This window comes from Labeo rohita, chromosome 17 (genome assembly GCF_022985175.1).
Source record: "Labeo rohita strain BAU-BD-2019 chromosome 17, IGBB_LRoh.1.0, whole genome shotgun sequence".
NCBI classification, from domain to species: Eukaryota; Metazoa; Chordata; class Actinopteri; order Cypriniformes; family Cyprinidae; genus Labeo; species Labeo rohita.
The window spans coordinates 24,593,856-24,610,435 of NC_066885.1; the positions used below are offsets into that span (position 1 = coordinate 24,593,856).

At 35.8% G+C, this 16,580-nt stretch overlaps 1 protein-coding gene across 1 annotated transcript in view; it reads left to right on the forward strand.

Annotated features, from left to right (window-relative positions):
- Positions 1–16,580, forward strand: part of mta1 (metastasis associated 1) — a 66,580-nt gene that overhangs the window by 27,182 nt on the left and 22,818 nt on the right. Inside the window, exons 4-6 of the mRNA XM_051134028.1 lie at positions 11,978–12,104; positions 14,808–14,871; positions 15,339–15,456. Coding sequence (XP_050989985.1) covers positions 11,978–12,104; positions 14,808–14,871; positions 15,339–15,456 — 309 coding nt within the window. The remainder of the gene's footprint in view (positions 1–11,977; positions 12,105–14,807; positions 14,872–15,338; positions 15,457–16,580) is intronic.

A 16,580-nucleotide genomic window follows, 5' to 3' on the forward strand; every position in this document is an offset into this window, starting at 1 on the left:
TATTATCAATGTTAAAACCAGTTGTGCAGCTTAAAATATTTATTTATTTATTTATTTATTTATTTGGGATGGAATAGAAAGCTAAAAACAACAGCGTTTATTTTAACGAAAAAAAGTAAAATTATAAATTGTATACTCTGTGTGTTTGTGTAAACAATATTACTTTATACTAAACAATATTACATTAACTACTTATTGCAACACATTCTCACTCCTAACTTGTCACATTGATGCTTGGCCAGGACCCTTTGGCGTCACTTTTTGACACACAGGGTACCCCTTTAGCGTAAATTTTTGCTGACGCAAAAGGTATTGGGAATTTTATCGTCATGATTAAAGTGTGTATCAGGTAATAATATTGCCATTATTGCATATATGTTGGGGTGTGATTTTTTTTTTTTTTTTTTTTCTCCCCCAAATGTAAACAGTCACAACAATTTAATTTACGTCACACTGTTTACACCTTTATAAGTACGTAACCCAGCCCCTGCCCCTAAACCTAACCATTTGTCAATATAAAACGATTAATTTGTAAGAGAAATACCATCAATCACCATCTCCATCCACCATAAAGCTCAGATCCTGTGTGCAATCTCTGCACTTTTTATATTTGAACGAGATGATGGCGCGGGATCATTTTCAGCTATTAAAACCTTGTTTTACTCTCTTCTTTGCATAAATGTATCGTATGGCTTCAGAAGTCTTTGAAATGCAACATGACTTGTTTGTAATACTTTTATACTGCTTTGTATGGTCAGTTTGTGCAATAAATACCTATGACTGTACTTTTATTTGCCCGTTAAATGTTTAATATTGTTTAGAAGTGGGAAGATTTAGGGTAGGGGAGGGTTTAGGTGTTCCAATAAAAGTATAAATTTATATTAAATCATTTATATTTTTACAAATGCATGTAAATCATTAAATTAAGGCAAACAACTGAAATCAGTGGAGGACCCTGCACATAGAAAAGTGATGCTAAAAGGAGACCCTGTGCATTAAAAAAATTACGCTAAAAGGGGTACCTTGAGCATCAAAAAGTGATTAACTGTCAATATGAGAGTGAGAACATGTTGCATGTTGTGGTCTGCACAGCCATTTAGTAATAATACTGATTAATGTCTCACATGCAATCTCAATTTGGACATTGCGAAAAAGTACTGCAAAAGTACTGACTTGCAATTTAGTGAATGTGGGTTTTAGGTTCAAATTGTAACTTGTTGGTCTTTTTGGCTAATACTGTATATAAAAGAATCAGAAGAATCATTATTTGTTGGACAGTTATCTAAAAATAAATTCAGGTGACTTGTTGTTACAACTTAAATGCATGGCCGCAAGTTAAAAATTCAAATTGGTCAATGTAATTAAACCTTGCTAACATTATTTTAATATGCTATGTTGACATAATATTGTTGATTGTTTAGCTCAATGCTGTGTGTAATTTAAACTTGTGGAAGAAAATTTTAAATGTAAAAGAACGTTATGGTTTTTCTGTAATTGATGTAAGTTGCAGTAACTTTGTTTTTGTTTTGACAACTTTGATTTGGCAGTGGATTTCTACATCCCACATGCTTTTCATAGGACTGTATAGTGAGTAAATGTTGACATTAGATATTATTTATCTGTTTTTAGTAAAGGGAAAGACATTTTAGTGTTTAATGTTATATTTAACAGCTTGTGGTTAAGTTGTGGGCGGTATGAGAGTATACACTACACTGACCATATGAGCAATGACTGTGCTCATGCCAATGCCAACTAATATTTTACTTGTTCATTAAATGTACATGCTAAATAAGTTCCACTGACCATGTGCTATGCTAACCATTCATTTTAGTTTAAACAGATAAGATTAATTGGTTCAAGGAGTTTTTGGAATAATCAGATTGTTTGTTTCTATGCTACAAATTATATTTCTCTAACTCAATTTTATGGTTAAACACAATTTACTTACAGGGGTCATTGGATGCTCATTTTACACAAGTTGATATGATTCTTTGGGGTCTTAATGAGAAGTCTATAATATACTTTGGTTAAAAATTCTGCTAAAATCATCCCATTCTGAGGGAGTGTTCCTTTAAATGCAAATGAGCTCTGCTCGCCCCGCCCCTCTCTTCTCTCTGTGGAGTGACGAGCTTGTTTACTTTAGCCGCATTTAGCCCGTTTAACCGCAAAACTTGCTAACTAGCATGTTATTAGGAAAGGTGATTGCAGAGATTCATAAAAAAAAAACCCCTTATACTCACTTCTGCTGTAAGTGAAGCTGGATCACGAATGATTAGCGCGAACATAGACGCATTTATGTTGATCGGGAGGCGCATTCTCTTCACAAACAAACGTAATCTACTGCATCTTCAGCAGCTCAGATGTCGGGAGTAAATGACGACCACTGTTCATTATTACATCCAGCAACACAACACCTCAATCGCTCAATCGGAGATATTCTTGTCTAACTTGCATCTCTGCTCCGGCATTAAAACGGAGGTCGGACTGTTACAACTGATCTGAGGTAAGACGCTCATGTCAATCAACTATCATGGGAGCGGCCTCTGTCAGTGTGACGGCACACCGACAGGCATCTGAGAATGGCTCGAATTTGAAAAAGGGGATATTATTTTTACAGATTATTTAAAAACCACTGCATGGATTTTTATCATTATAGGGTAGATTTGTACATACACTGCCAACACACATTAATGTTCAAACAACATGTAAAAGTGAACTTTGCATCCGATGAACCCTTTAAACGTTGTCATAACAAAGATTGCAAAAGAGATCCAACCCTTGTGTGAATAATTTTTTCAGAGAGTAACTTATTACTCTCTGAAAAAGTTCACTTATTTTGTGTGTTACTGTACCCTCAGCGGCGATAACGCATTTGAAATATGTGACCCTGGACCACAAAACCAAACATAAGAGCCAATTTTTTAAATTTCAGTTGATGTATGGTATGTTAGGATAGGACATTATTTGGCCGAGATACAACTATTTGAAAAATCTAGATCTGAGGGTGCAAAAATCTCAAAATATTGAGAAAATCACCTTTAAAAGGTGTCCGAATTAAGTTCTTAGCAATGCATATAACTAATTGAAAAGTATGTTTTGATATATTTACTGTAGGAAATGTACAAAATATCTTCATGGAACATGATCTTTACTTAATATCCTAATGATTTTTGGCATAAAAGAGAAAAAAATCATTTTGACCCATACAATGTATTTTTGCCTATTGCTACAAATATACCCGTGCTACCTAAGACTGCTTTTGTGATCCAGGGTCGCATATGTTACAGTAGAATCTCATCTTTCTCTTACATCAGATTCACTTCAGACTGCAGCTTCACATCTCTTGTTAAAATTTCTTTTGCTATGCTGGTAGATTGAGAGTGCTGCAGTGCCACGGCTGAATAGTGGTGCAGAAAACACTGTCAGAGAGTTTTAATACAGCGTTCTCTCTACATTAGTGCAAGGATCCAAACGTTGAAGAACAATTAACACAATCTAAAGTTCAGAGCATCAAGTATTTTTTGTAAACGAAGCAGAATGGGATAAGAACACTTTCTAGATTCCCAACCCAACTCTCGGTTTTATTTGTGCTTAGATTCTTTTCTCCCCACGGTTTGTGCTGTGAACATGAAAACGTGAATCGTTTGGTTTGTTGAGGAGAGATGTGATATTACTTTTTGGATGTACAACAACAACAACAAAAAAGAGTCTGGCACATGATAAAACCATTAAAAAATCTCACAGAGTCATAACTAGAGACCAGAATATCATTTCGACTTGGACCAAAAATCAACCACCCACAACACCCTACCCTCATACTGAATTTTGCATGGGCAAGCATTACCATTTTGCACAGAAAATGTGTAAATCTAGTTTTTACTGCTCTTTAACCTCTAATAAGAACTTACAAATCTTCTCATTTAAACTTCAGTAGGCGAATGCAGACATTCAAGAACCGCTAACTGAACCAAACACCTTAAATCGTTCGAAAACGAAGGCGTTGTGAATAAAAACGATTGTGGATTCTCAGCCCAACCTCCTCTTCTTTTCTTCCCCTCCACCTGGTAAGGCGATTCATTCATCAATAATTGATAATTGGTTAAGACAGGTGAAATGGAGAGGTAATTTGTTGAGTATAGGCAGGGTGCAGAGCCAGATGATTGGCTTTTTTTTTCCTCTCTCTTTCTCAGAACTATAACTGGAGTTTACTGAGTTCAGCTCCTCCGTTCTCGACGGCTCTCAAGGACGCGGCAGGCTGCTCGTAGCCACAGGGCTGTTCCTCTCTCTCTTGTTCTCTATTTTTCGCGTCATCTTATCCCATTCACTCTCTTTGTTTCAGGCTCTGTCTCTATCCCTCGCTCGGCGTGTATCTCAGCAGGGGTTGTCGATACTCCACGCGCAGCTGTAATAGAACGGTTACTGATGTGCAGCGCTTGTAAAGTGACCACCGTAGTTTCAGATTTCTTCATAGCAAGATAAAAGCGGATAGCTTGTGACAGGTAGAAAGCAGCGGTGTACATGTGTGCTGAATGTCGGTGAGGAAGAGGAGGGAACGCTTATTGATTTCAGACAAACGTCTTTATTTTTTTTGCAATTGAAAATCCCTTGATTCTTTTTGTTCTGCTGCCTTTCCTTCCATCTCCATGTTTCTCCATCTGTCTCTCTCTCTTTCGCTAATGAAACTCCAAATGAATTGAAGCACGCTCGCTGGTTTCTCTCCCTCCCTCCCGACTCTCTCCCACTTATCATTCTCCGCCGCACTCTGCCTCCATACAGCACATATATGTGGGGTTTGTCAAGAGAGACGTCTTCTTTCTCTGTACATCCCCGGTAATCTTTTGAAGAGAGGGGTGATAATGTGTTTGCGTAAACCCAATTAAGAGAAGGCGTCTGTGTCGTCTTGCTCTCTTTTGGTTGTTGCAGTCATTTTCACGTTTGCACACATTGCGTTTGATTAGTCTCTGTTTGAAGATGCGGGTTTAGGTTGGATGGAGGGCTGTCACAAACTCATCGACTAGTACAAACTCAACCTCGCTTTGAACTTTTTAAGGCCTGTGGAGATGGTGTAATTCCCTGATTAGTATCTTTTTAGCACTTGTAGAAATGTTGAAGATTTAACCCTGTGAAGCCGAACGTGAAATAAAGTAGTCCGAATAACACACACGCACGTTATTTATTATTGCTAATTTATATGCAAATTATATCTCAAGGATTGTGTTTAAGGGATAGTTCAGCCAAATATGAAAGTTCTGTCATTAATTACTCACCCTCATGTCGTTCCAAAGACCTTCGTTCATCTTCGTAACACAAATTAGGATATTTTTGACAAAATCTCAGGGCTTTCTGATCCCACACGCATATGTCGTGGTACTCTTGTGAAAGCGCATCGAAGACAGGCATGGAAGAGGAAAAATGGTTGAATAAATGTGTTATTTTAGTTTTATTTGCATACAAAATGTGTTCAGGTAACTTCATAAAATTAGGGTTAAACCACTGATGTCACATGGATTATTTTAATGATGTCCTTACTACCTTTCTAGGCCTTGAACGTGTCAGTTGCATTGCTGTCTATGCAGGGTCAGAAAGCTCTTAGATTTCATCAAATAATCTTAATTTGTGTTCTGAAGATGAACAAAGGTGAAGTATCCCTTTAAAGTGAAGTATCCCTTTAAAGGAGAAGTCCACTTCCAGAACAACAATTTACATATAATGTACTCGCCCTCTTGTCATCCAAAATGTTCATGTCTTTCTTTCTTCAGTCATAAAGAAATTGTTTTTTAGGAAAACATTTCAGGATTTTTCTCCATTATAATGGACTGATATGGTGCCCCGAATTTGAACTTGGAATATGCAGTTTAAATGCGGCTTCAAACGATCCCAAATGCAGTTGTAAACTATCCCAGCTGAGGAAGAAGGGTCTTATCTAGCGAAACGGTTGGTTATTTTAATAAAAATAATACAATTTATATACTTTTTAATGTCAAACGCTCGTCTCGTCTCTGAACTCTGTGTATTCTAGCTTGAAAAACTCAGACCGTATTTTCTCCCTCTCCCTAACCCTAACTTCAAAAACCATTTGACATTAAAAAGTATATAAATTGTATTATCTTTATTAAAATATCCAATCGTTTTGCTAGATAAGACCCTTCTTTCTTGGCTGGGATCATTTACAACCTGCATTTGGGATCGTTTGAAGCCAAATTTAAACTGCATTTTGGAAGTTCAAAAGCAGGGCAACATATCAGTCCATTATATGGAGAAAAATCCTGAAATGTTTTCCTCAAAAAAAGTTTCTTTGCGACTGAAGAAAGAAAGACATGAACATCTTGGATGCCAAGGGGGTGAGTACATTATATGTGAATCTTTGTTTTGGAAGTGGACTTCTCATTTAAGAAAAATATGAACTATCAAACAGATGATAAAAAAAGCATGTAGTGTATTACATGATTCTCAACTCATGGGTCAGGGTCCACTAGGGGGCCTCAGCTAACATATAAGTGGACTCAAAATGATTTAATACGACAAAACAAGCATTAAAAAAGGCATAACCACAAAAAAAAGAGATTTCATGTTTTCATTTTCCTTTCCTTTCCCAAGGATCCCACTGTCTTAATGTGATTTGTAGACCTCAAAGTCATGTAAATTAGTCAATATTAGGCATTTTGATAAACAATTTTATGGTAATGCCAAGCTCTAACGTGTTATCAGTAAAATCTCTGTCCATTAAATCATGAAGTCATTGGTTAACAAGAGTGAGAACGCTAAAGAACGTTCAGCTCTTGCAGTGTCTTTCCTTCGAATTTAAAAAGTCAAAAAAACTTGTGAACCACTGTTCTAGATTACATAATTTTCAAAACTCATAACTTTAGTATACAAGAACTCCATTAAACACTTTGCTTTTCATTTCTTTTTGGAAAAAGCTTGCTGTGATTACTAAGTGGATTTTAGTGTGTTGCTAACTTGCTATGCAGTGTTTTGACGTTCTATGGCTGTATTTAGATAGGACCGTGTAGATCGACAGGAAGTGAAGTGGGTGAGACAGAGGGGAATGGGATTGGAAAAGGACCACAAGCCGGGATTCAAACTCGGGACGCCCGAAGTGCAGTGCCGCTGCATGTCGGCGCACTGCCCACGAGGCCATCAGCTCCAACTGCTTTGTGGTTTTTAGGTTTATCTTTGATAACCTGCATTTAATGTGATCAAGTGAGATCTGAGCGTGATCCAATCACATAAAGCACAACTTCATGCCAGGTGTGAAGTTGCCTAAGATATGGGTCATTCTATAAATAGGGGTACATTTTGAATTTGACAATGTGAAGAAAAAGGTTTTCCTGTTTCCCAAAAACCCAAACATGACCTTACATAGCTGCTTTGAAACAGTCTGTATTGTATAAAGTGCTATATAAATAAAGGTTATCTATAGGAATATATGCATAAAATAACATCTATGTTTTAGTGTTTTGGGCCTATATATGAAGAGTTCAGATGCAAAAGCCCCTAAATCCATCTGACGTTTTTCTTTAAAATTAGCATTTCTTTCTGGCTGCTTTGTGTAGGTTTCTATGTAAGTACTGGTACCTCTGATTAAGCTGAGGCTGGAATTTAGCAAGTTTGAAGTAAAAGTATTTGATGGACGTATACTATGTGTCAGGAGAATTCACTCAGTATCATCTCATTTTTGACCGAGATGGCTTTTAGCTGGTTTTGCATCTGAACTCTTCATATATACACTATAGGGAAGCCTAGAACTACTGAGCATATGGTATGTTTACAAATATATTTTCATAAACAAAACATAAGTTTTAGTTAAATTGTCTTAATTGTCAGCAATAATACTTGTGTAACACTTGACAGTCAATTAATCCACTCTTGACACAGGTTTGCTAGTTTAACCAATATTAGGGCAAAGAGAGAGGACATAACTTCTAGTGTTTCATCCATGTGCTTCTAGAGGAAATGTTGTCATACTGTGCAAATTATGCGAGAATGGAACAAACCATTCCTTTTTGGGGGTGGGGGTGTTCTAGTGGGTAACTTAGTTGACAATGGTTTTTCGGGTACAAATAAAAGAAGTTATATCACAATAAACACATTATTTTTGAAGCGCACACCCAAACGTGGCTTTTTCCACATATAGTAGTGTGATTGGGAAAATATAATTGTGAACTAGAAGCTAGAAATTATAGAATGACCCATACCTTGATCTCGCGATATGACTGATATGGTTCCACCTTGTTTACATAGGTTTTTCTCCTCAACAAGTCTTGTGGTTTGGGGCGTCGTTCATGAGACAAACGGTGCGGTGTAAGTTACACACTGAAGTGCAAAACTTTTAGTTAGATTCTAATCTGTGACCTTTAGTATGATCAACAGTAATTCTGATAGACTTATGGCTTATTCACATGGAAGGCATTGTTGTGTTTAAAATTGCAAGGTGTAGGGCAAAGAAATGGAAAATTAAAAACATTAAAGCACATTTTTTAACAGTTGAACTTTTAACTGTGTCCTGCACAAGACACTGCAAAAGACACAAGTGCAATTGTACTACTGGTTTTTCAAATTTCATTTGAAATTTTAATTGGAATATGTTCTGACTGGATGCATGATTATGTATATATACACTATTGCATTACATCATGACATACAGTCAGTTCCATATATATATTTGGACAATGACACAATTTTCATAATTTCGGCTCTGTATGCCACTAGAATAGATTTAAAACGAAACAATCAAGATGAAGTTGCTTTAAGCTTTAATTGAAGTTGTTCAAAAATATATCATTAAAATAAGGAATTACAACCATTTTTATACACAGACCCCCCATTTTTTCAGGGGCTCAAAAGTAATTGGACAAATATTTGTAGTCATAAATAAAATGTTCATATTTAATGTTTTGTTGAATCCTTTGCAGGCAATGGCTGCCTTAAGTCTGGAACTCATGGACATCACCAGAGACTGGGTTTCCTAATTTGTGTTGCTTTACTGCAGCTGACTTCAATTGTTGTTTGTTTGTGGGTCTATCTGGCTTTAGTTTTGTCTTCAGCAAGTGAAATGCATGCTTAATCAAGTTGAAATCAGAAGATTGACTTGGCCATTGCAAAATATTCCACTGTTTTACCTTCAAAAACTCCTGGATTGCTTTTCCTGTATTTTTTGGATCATTGTCCACTTGTACTGTGAAGCACCACCCAAAAAACTTCGCTCCATTTAACTGAATCTGGGCAGACAGTATATCCCTGTACACTTCAGAATTCATCCGGCTGCTTCTGTCTTCTGTCACGTCATCAATAAACACCAGTGCCACTGGAAGTGCCACTGGAAGCCATGCATGCTCATGCCATCACACTGCTCCACCATCTATCACAGATGATGTTGTATGCTTTGGATCATGAGCTGTTCCAAGCCGCCTTCATACTTTTTTCTTGCCGTCATTCTGGTACAGGTTGATCTTAATTTCAGTCATCCAAAGAATGCTTTTCCAGAAGTGGTCTAGCTTTTTTAGATGTTTTATGGCAAAGTCTAATCTGGCTTTGTTTGCACCTTGTGGTGAACCCTCTTTATTTGCTCTTAGTTCGTCTCGTCTTGATTGTAGACTTTGACAGTGACACACCTACCTCCGGGAATTGGTGGATTGATTTTTCTTCACCATGGAGAGGATCATCCAATCATCCACCACTGTTTATGTTGCTGAGCTCAACAATGTGAATTTTTTTTTTTTTTTTTTTTTTTTTTTCTTTCTTTCTTTCTCTGAATGTATCAAAAAATGAAGGAATAGCCCACAACTGTCCATGAAAAAGCTTTTGGGTTCCTTGAATTACTTATGGTCCCTTGAAAAGAGGGGGAGGTACATATTAAAGAGATGTTATTCCTTAACCTTTTCTCCAATTTAGATGATAATGCCCTTAAAGGAGGAGTTCACTTCCAGAACAACAATTCACATATAATGTACTCATCCAAGATGTTCATGTCTTTCTTTTTTTTAGTCATAAAGAAATTGTTTTTTGAGGAAAACATTTCAGGATTTTTCTCCATATAATGGACTGATATGGTGCCCTGAGTTTGAACTTCCAAAATGGAACCCAAATGTGGTTGTAAACGATCCCAGCCGAGGAAGAAGGGTCTTATCTAGCGATACAATCTTTTTTTTTTTTTTTTTTTTTTTTTTTTTTTCCCACAAAAATAATACAATTTATATACTTTTTAATGTCAAACGCTAGTCTTGTCTTGCTCTTCCCGACTTGTTTTTTTTTTTTATCCGGGCCATGATAGTTAGGGTTTGTTGAAAAACTCCCATCTTTTGTTCACCCTCAACTTCAAAATCATCCTATATCGCTGTTTTACCTTTTTTGTCAAGGGTGTTTGATCTTCTTTGCATGTTCACTTTGCAAAGACTGGGTTGGAACTTCTGCAGTGATGTAGGATGATTTTGAAATGATTTTTGAAGTTGAGGGAGCAAATGTGATTGGAGTTTTTCTACATACCCTAACTGTCTTGAGCCAGAATACACAGAGTTCAGGCAGAGCAAGACAAGACGAGCATTTGAGATTAAAAAGTATTTAACTTGTATTTTTTTAATGAAAATAACCAATCGTTTTGCTAGATAAGACACTTTTTCCTTGGCTGGGATCATTTACAACCACATTCAGGATAGTTTGAAGCTGCGTTTAAACTGCATTTTGGAAGTTCAAACTCGGGGCACCATATCAGTCCATTATATGGAGAAAAATCCTGAAATGTTTTCCTCAAAAAAAAAAAAAAGTATTTACGACTGAAGACAGACATGAACATCTTGGGTGACAGGAGGGTGAGTACATTATCTGTAAATTGTTGTTTTGGAAGTGGACTTCTCCTTTAAATTAAAGCTCAGATTGTGCACTTTAAGCCCAAGAGCTAAAATAATACAAATTGTGTCAGTGCTTAAATATATATGGACCTGACTGTATGATATGAAATGACAAAAAAATTGTTATTGTAACAATTAAAATGTTATTGTAAGTTTGCAGTTTGCATGCATACTTTGTTTCTTAGAAAAATAATCCAACAGCCACTTATTCTACTTTGAAATGTGAGTTCCGTGTTAGAATGTCTGTTTTTGTTTAAGTCTGCGTGACTCCACCCACTGCTAATATACCTAATAGTATTTTGACACCTCGGGTTGCCAGTTGTTGAAAAACACAGCGTATTTCAGCCATAAAAGCAAACAAATGCACTGAGTATGAAATCACAGATTTTACCCGACCTTAAAAAACCTTGGCATCTATCTGAAAAGCTCTATGACCAGAAGCATATTAAAACGTGGATAAATCAACTCATCAACTTGCAGTGTAAGGCAACCCACTGAGTGTGGAGTCTGTGGAGGAGGGGGTGGGAGAAACAGCTCTCTCCAGTTTTTTGGATGTGAATCATAGTATAATTTCAGTGACTAGCTGTTAATATTACATACTGCACCTTTATAGGGATAGTTCACCCAAAAATTAAAATTGTCTCCCTAATGACTCACCCTCATGTTGTTCTAAACCTGTAAGACCTTTGTTCATCTTCAGAACACAAATTAAGATTTTTTTTTGATAAAATTCAAAAGCTTTCTGACCCTGCATAGACAGCAATGCAACTGACAAGTTTAAGGCCCAGAAAGGTAGTAAGAACATCCTTAAAATAGTTCAAAGCTCTCGGATTTCATCAGAAATATCTTAATTTGTGTTTTGAAGATGAACGAAGGTCTTACGGGTTTGAAACAACATGAGGGTAATTAATTAATGATAGAATTTATGTTTTTGGGTGAACTATCCCTTTAAATTGCATGAAGGGTAAATATTGAAAGGTTATTCAAAAATATCAGTGGAACTGACATTTTGATGCCTATATAATGATCAAGATCAGCCAATTAGCATCAGCATACAGCATCGCAATTGTAATAATATTAAGAAGGGTATAAGGAGGCCGAATGACATGTTTATCTTTTCTGACTTTTAGGAGAAATGGAAGAGGAGATGGAGAACCCCGAAATGGTGGATCTCCCAGAGAAACAGAAGCATCAGCTGAGACACAGAGAGCTCTTCCTCTCCAGACAGCTGGAGTCTCTGCCCGCGACACACATCAGGTAACCTACAAAAAGCTTTGTCGATATTGAGGATACGCTTCATTCTGCGGCACTCTCTCTAGCAGCCGACCGGACTCGCTCTCATTAGCGTCTGCGCGTGACTCACACATCTCACGCACATACCGGCTGCCTTCAGTCTTTTTCATGTTCTGGCCTAATGGAATCCCTAGCACAGGAGAGTATTAACCTCTCGTTCATTCACGCCGCTCTCATCGCTACAAATTCAGCGGAGAGCAATTGAAGATTGAGTCAATCTCGGTTTTGCTCAAGGGCTTGTATTTTTCCGTCAAGTCATCTATATATTTGAATAGAATCATTTAATGGAGATCATGCCCAGTTTTATTTTGGAAGTCGCTATGAAATCGATGTTCTCAAGAAAGCGGCTATTCAGCATAAGGCTGCCCTTTTAAACCACCGCGCCACATCCGCTCGTGTCCTACTTACAGACCTGAGGTGCTGGCTAGGTCACGTCTGACTCACGAACATGTAAATCTTCTTTTGAGTTTGCGGAGAAAGTCAGACCCAAGGGTGGAGTGAGCTCGACCTTAAACCTTTCTGGGTGAACAGGTTCTTCGCTGTTGTTCGGTGATGGAAGGTGAACGACCAGCATCATCTCTACCGGGGTTTGAACTGTTCACCAAGTGACTCAGTTTTAAAATATTGTCGATTTTCCTCCTGTTGTACTCATTTGCAGTGACCTAAAAACATGGAACACCAAAAAAGGTTGTGTTTGGAAACCTCTTCATTTAAAAATGGAGATAATTGTCTTTAAATGTTATTTAAATGCAACTGACATTAAGCACAAGAGAATGATTAATAAGTTAGATTTCCAGATTTATTCAAATCTCATATGAGGGTTTTGGCTAAACTGCCAAAAAAATTCCTTATTCAGCTTTTTTCATTGAAAATATCTAATTATCCTTAAAACAAGATACATTTAATTTGGAAAAGTCAAACGATGTTAAGCCTGGTTGTTAGAGAAATAAACTTAATTCAAAGGGAAAACAAGTTAATTTCAGAAAATTTTTCTCTCCGTTCCCTTAGAGAAAATACTTACCAGCTTCTTAATTTTGTCCATTTTGCCACAATTTATATTAAGATACTGGAAAGTGGCCAGGATGTGCAAGTTATGTTTACTATTTTTTTTAAGGTTTGATGTTTTCTAGGTCTGTTTTAGCTCTGGGATCTGTCAGGAGTACTAATTCATGCAAACTTAATCAAATAAAGTACAAATAACATTTTAAATGATTCACTTCTGAGAAATTCTAAGTATCTGTTCTTATATCTTGATATCTTGAGGACCAGGTTTGTTTTTTATTTTATTTTATTTATACACTCCCAGTCAAAAGTTTTTGGATCGTAAGGTTTTGAATGTGTTTTTTTTTTTTTTTTTTAAAGAAGACTTTTCTGCTCACCAAGCCTGCATTTATTTGATCCAAAATACAGCAAAAGCAGTAAAATTGTGAAATATTTTTACTATTTAAAATAACTGCTTTATATTTGTATATATTTTAAGTTGTAATTTATCCTTGTGATTGAAAAAAAAAAAAAAAAAAAAAAAAAAAAAAATATATATATATATATATATATATATATATATATATATATATATTTTTTTTTTTTTTTTTTTTTTTTTTTTTTTTCAATAATTAAAACAGTTGAGTATTTATTTATTTTTTCAAGATTCGTTGATGAATAGATATTATATTATAATAGTCAAAGATCAGCATTTATCTGAAATAAAAAGCTTTTGTAACATCATACACTATACCATTCAAAAGCTTGGAGTAAGTATAATTTTTATTTTTATTTTTTTGGGAAATATATTTTTAGAAATTAATACTTTTATTTAGCAAGGATGTTTTAAATTGATCAAAAGTGAGGATAAAGACATTTATAATGTTACAAAAGATTTCTATTCCAGATAAATGCTGTTCTTCTGAACGTTCTATTCATCAAACAAACCTGAAAAAACTGTTTTCAACATAATAATAAATGTTTTTTGAGCAGCAAATCAAAATATTAGAAAGATTTCTGAAGGATCATGTGACGGGAGTAATGATGCTAAAAATTCAGCTTTGAAATCACAGGAATAAATTAAAGTATTATAAATAAAATTATTATAAATATATTAAAACAGTTATTTTAAATAGTGTAAAATGTTTTCAAATTGTACTGTTTTTGCTGTATTTTGGATCAAACTTTTTATGATCAAAAAATTATTATCTCTGAGAGGTGTAATTTCAGAAAAGAAAACACCATTGTTTTGATTGAACACAAAACCTTGTTTATGAGTTTTTTAATCTCAGATTACTTGTTTAAAAAAAAAAAAAAAATCAAAATCATTATTACCTGTACAACTAAGCTTAGCTGGCGACAGTTAGACAAGCTGTGAATGAATACACCTGCTTAACTACAACCAGCTAGGAAGAATTTTCTGTTTCTGATACTTTTGGCTCCAAATATTGAATGAGAGTCCATGAAACATTCTAACATTCTAAACTGTGTGATACCTTTTTAAATGTAACAGAATAACAAATGACAGACTGTACACAGGATTATATCACTATAATAGAGTAATTTCTGAACCACAGCCAAATACAAAATTCTGTCCATCAGTACTGAGATCTGAGATCTTAATGGCAAATAGGCCTGTGTGTTTCAATCCACCGCTAAAACTGTATGTCATGTGTTGTTTTTCAGGGGCAAATGCTGCGTTACGCTTCTGAATGAGACGGAAGCCCTCAAGTCCTATTTAGACAGAGAGGTGAGTGTCGCGGCACTATGCCGAGGTGTTTGTACGCATTTGCAAATGCTTTTGTTTGCATGAATTTGCTTTTCACTCTCCGAATCTCCGTTCACAGTATGTCTGCAAGAGGGAAATGTTTATCTGGTGTGTATGTGAGTGCGTGTGTGTATGAGAGCTAGTTTTGAGTCCCGATCCAAATGAATAATTCAGTGTGTTGACCCAGTATGTTCCTCCTCATATTTAGTAATGAGGAGACTGGAGACTCTACAAAGAGTCAAGCCAAGCCTCTAATATCTCAAACACTGGCCTTCACTGGTTCATTTGTCTGTGTTTATATTAAAGGCCAGGAACATACTTTACCTATGCATAAACTTGGTCAATGCATCTTGTCTTTGACACAACACTGCACAAAATTAAGCTTTGGGTTTGTGTACTGTAATGCGGTACGTTTTTGCCCTTAATCAAGGCGTCTCTTGGTTTGGCAGGATGCTTTTTTCTACTCGCTGGTATATGACCCTCAGCAGAAGACTCTGCTGGCTGATAAGGGAGAGATCAGAGTGGGAAATAAGTACCAGGCTGACATCACTGACCTCCTCAAAGAGGGTAAGACGTCTCTTCGCCTTATTGAGTTAGACATGGTCAAAGCTCTGAGCTCTTCAGATGAGACCATTAACCCACCACATATTCAACAGCTGCTTTCATCTTGTGTTTCTTTTAGTCTCACCTCACATTAACATTTAACAAAGGTATTAAGCAGCACAAGTGTTTTCAACATTTGTAATAATACATAATGGTTCCTGAGTAGCAAATCGGCATATTAGAATGATTTCTGAAGACTAGATTAATGCCATCACAGAAATAAATTACGTTGTAAAATATATTAAAATATAGATTATATATAAGTAGAAAACGGTTATTTCTTATTACAATATTTATTTTAGTCAAATAAAGGTAGCCTTGTTGAGCATGAGAGACTTTTAAAAACATTAAAATTCAGTACTTTTGATCGGTAATGTATATTTTATAGCAAACATTATTGAAATTGGTGGGTTTTTTTTTTTTTTTAAGGGATAGTTAGCGCAAAAATGAAAAGTACCTCAAGCCATCCTAGGTGTATATGACTTTCCCTTTCTTTTTTTTTTTTTTTAGATTAATACAATTAGAGTTATGTCAAAAAATTTCCTGGGTCTTCCAAAATTTATAATGGCAGTGAATGGGTGTTGATTTTTTTAAAGCCCAATAAAGTGTATCCATACATCATAAAATACTCCACACGGCTCTGGGGAGTTAATTAGGGCTAGGGATAGGCAATATGGGCTTAAAAATGTATCACAATAATTTCTGGTATTTATTGCGATAACGATATCAATGATGATAATTCAGGGAAATCCTGTTCCTTTAGAGAAAAGTATTATCTTTCCTATTTTTACCCAAAATACAGTGTTGTGAGCATTACTGAGTACACTGTTTAATTCACTGGAATGTGAATTAAATTGTTTGTACTTTCTGTACTGGAAGCTCCTAAATTCGACAAATTCCTTGTGTGTGAAACACACTTGGCAATAAAGCTCTTTCTGATTCGGAAGCCGGAGGGCGCCCTTGCGCAGAAACTCCACATATGCTTTATAGCACAAGTAATGGTATTGATGACACTTCAGGAATCTCTAACAGTTATCGCTGTAGCTGAATAAAAAGCAGATAGAGGAATTTTAGCTTAGGAATCTTGA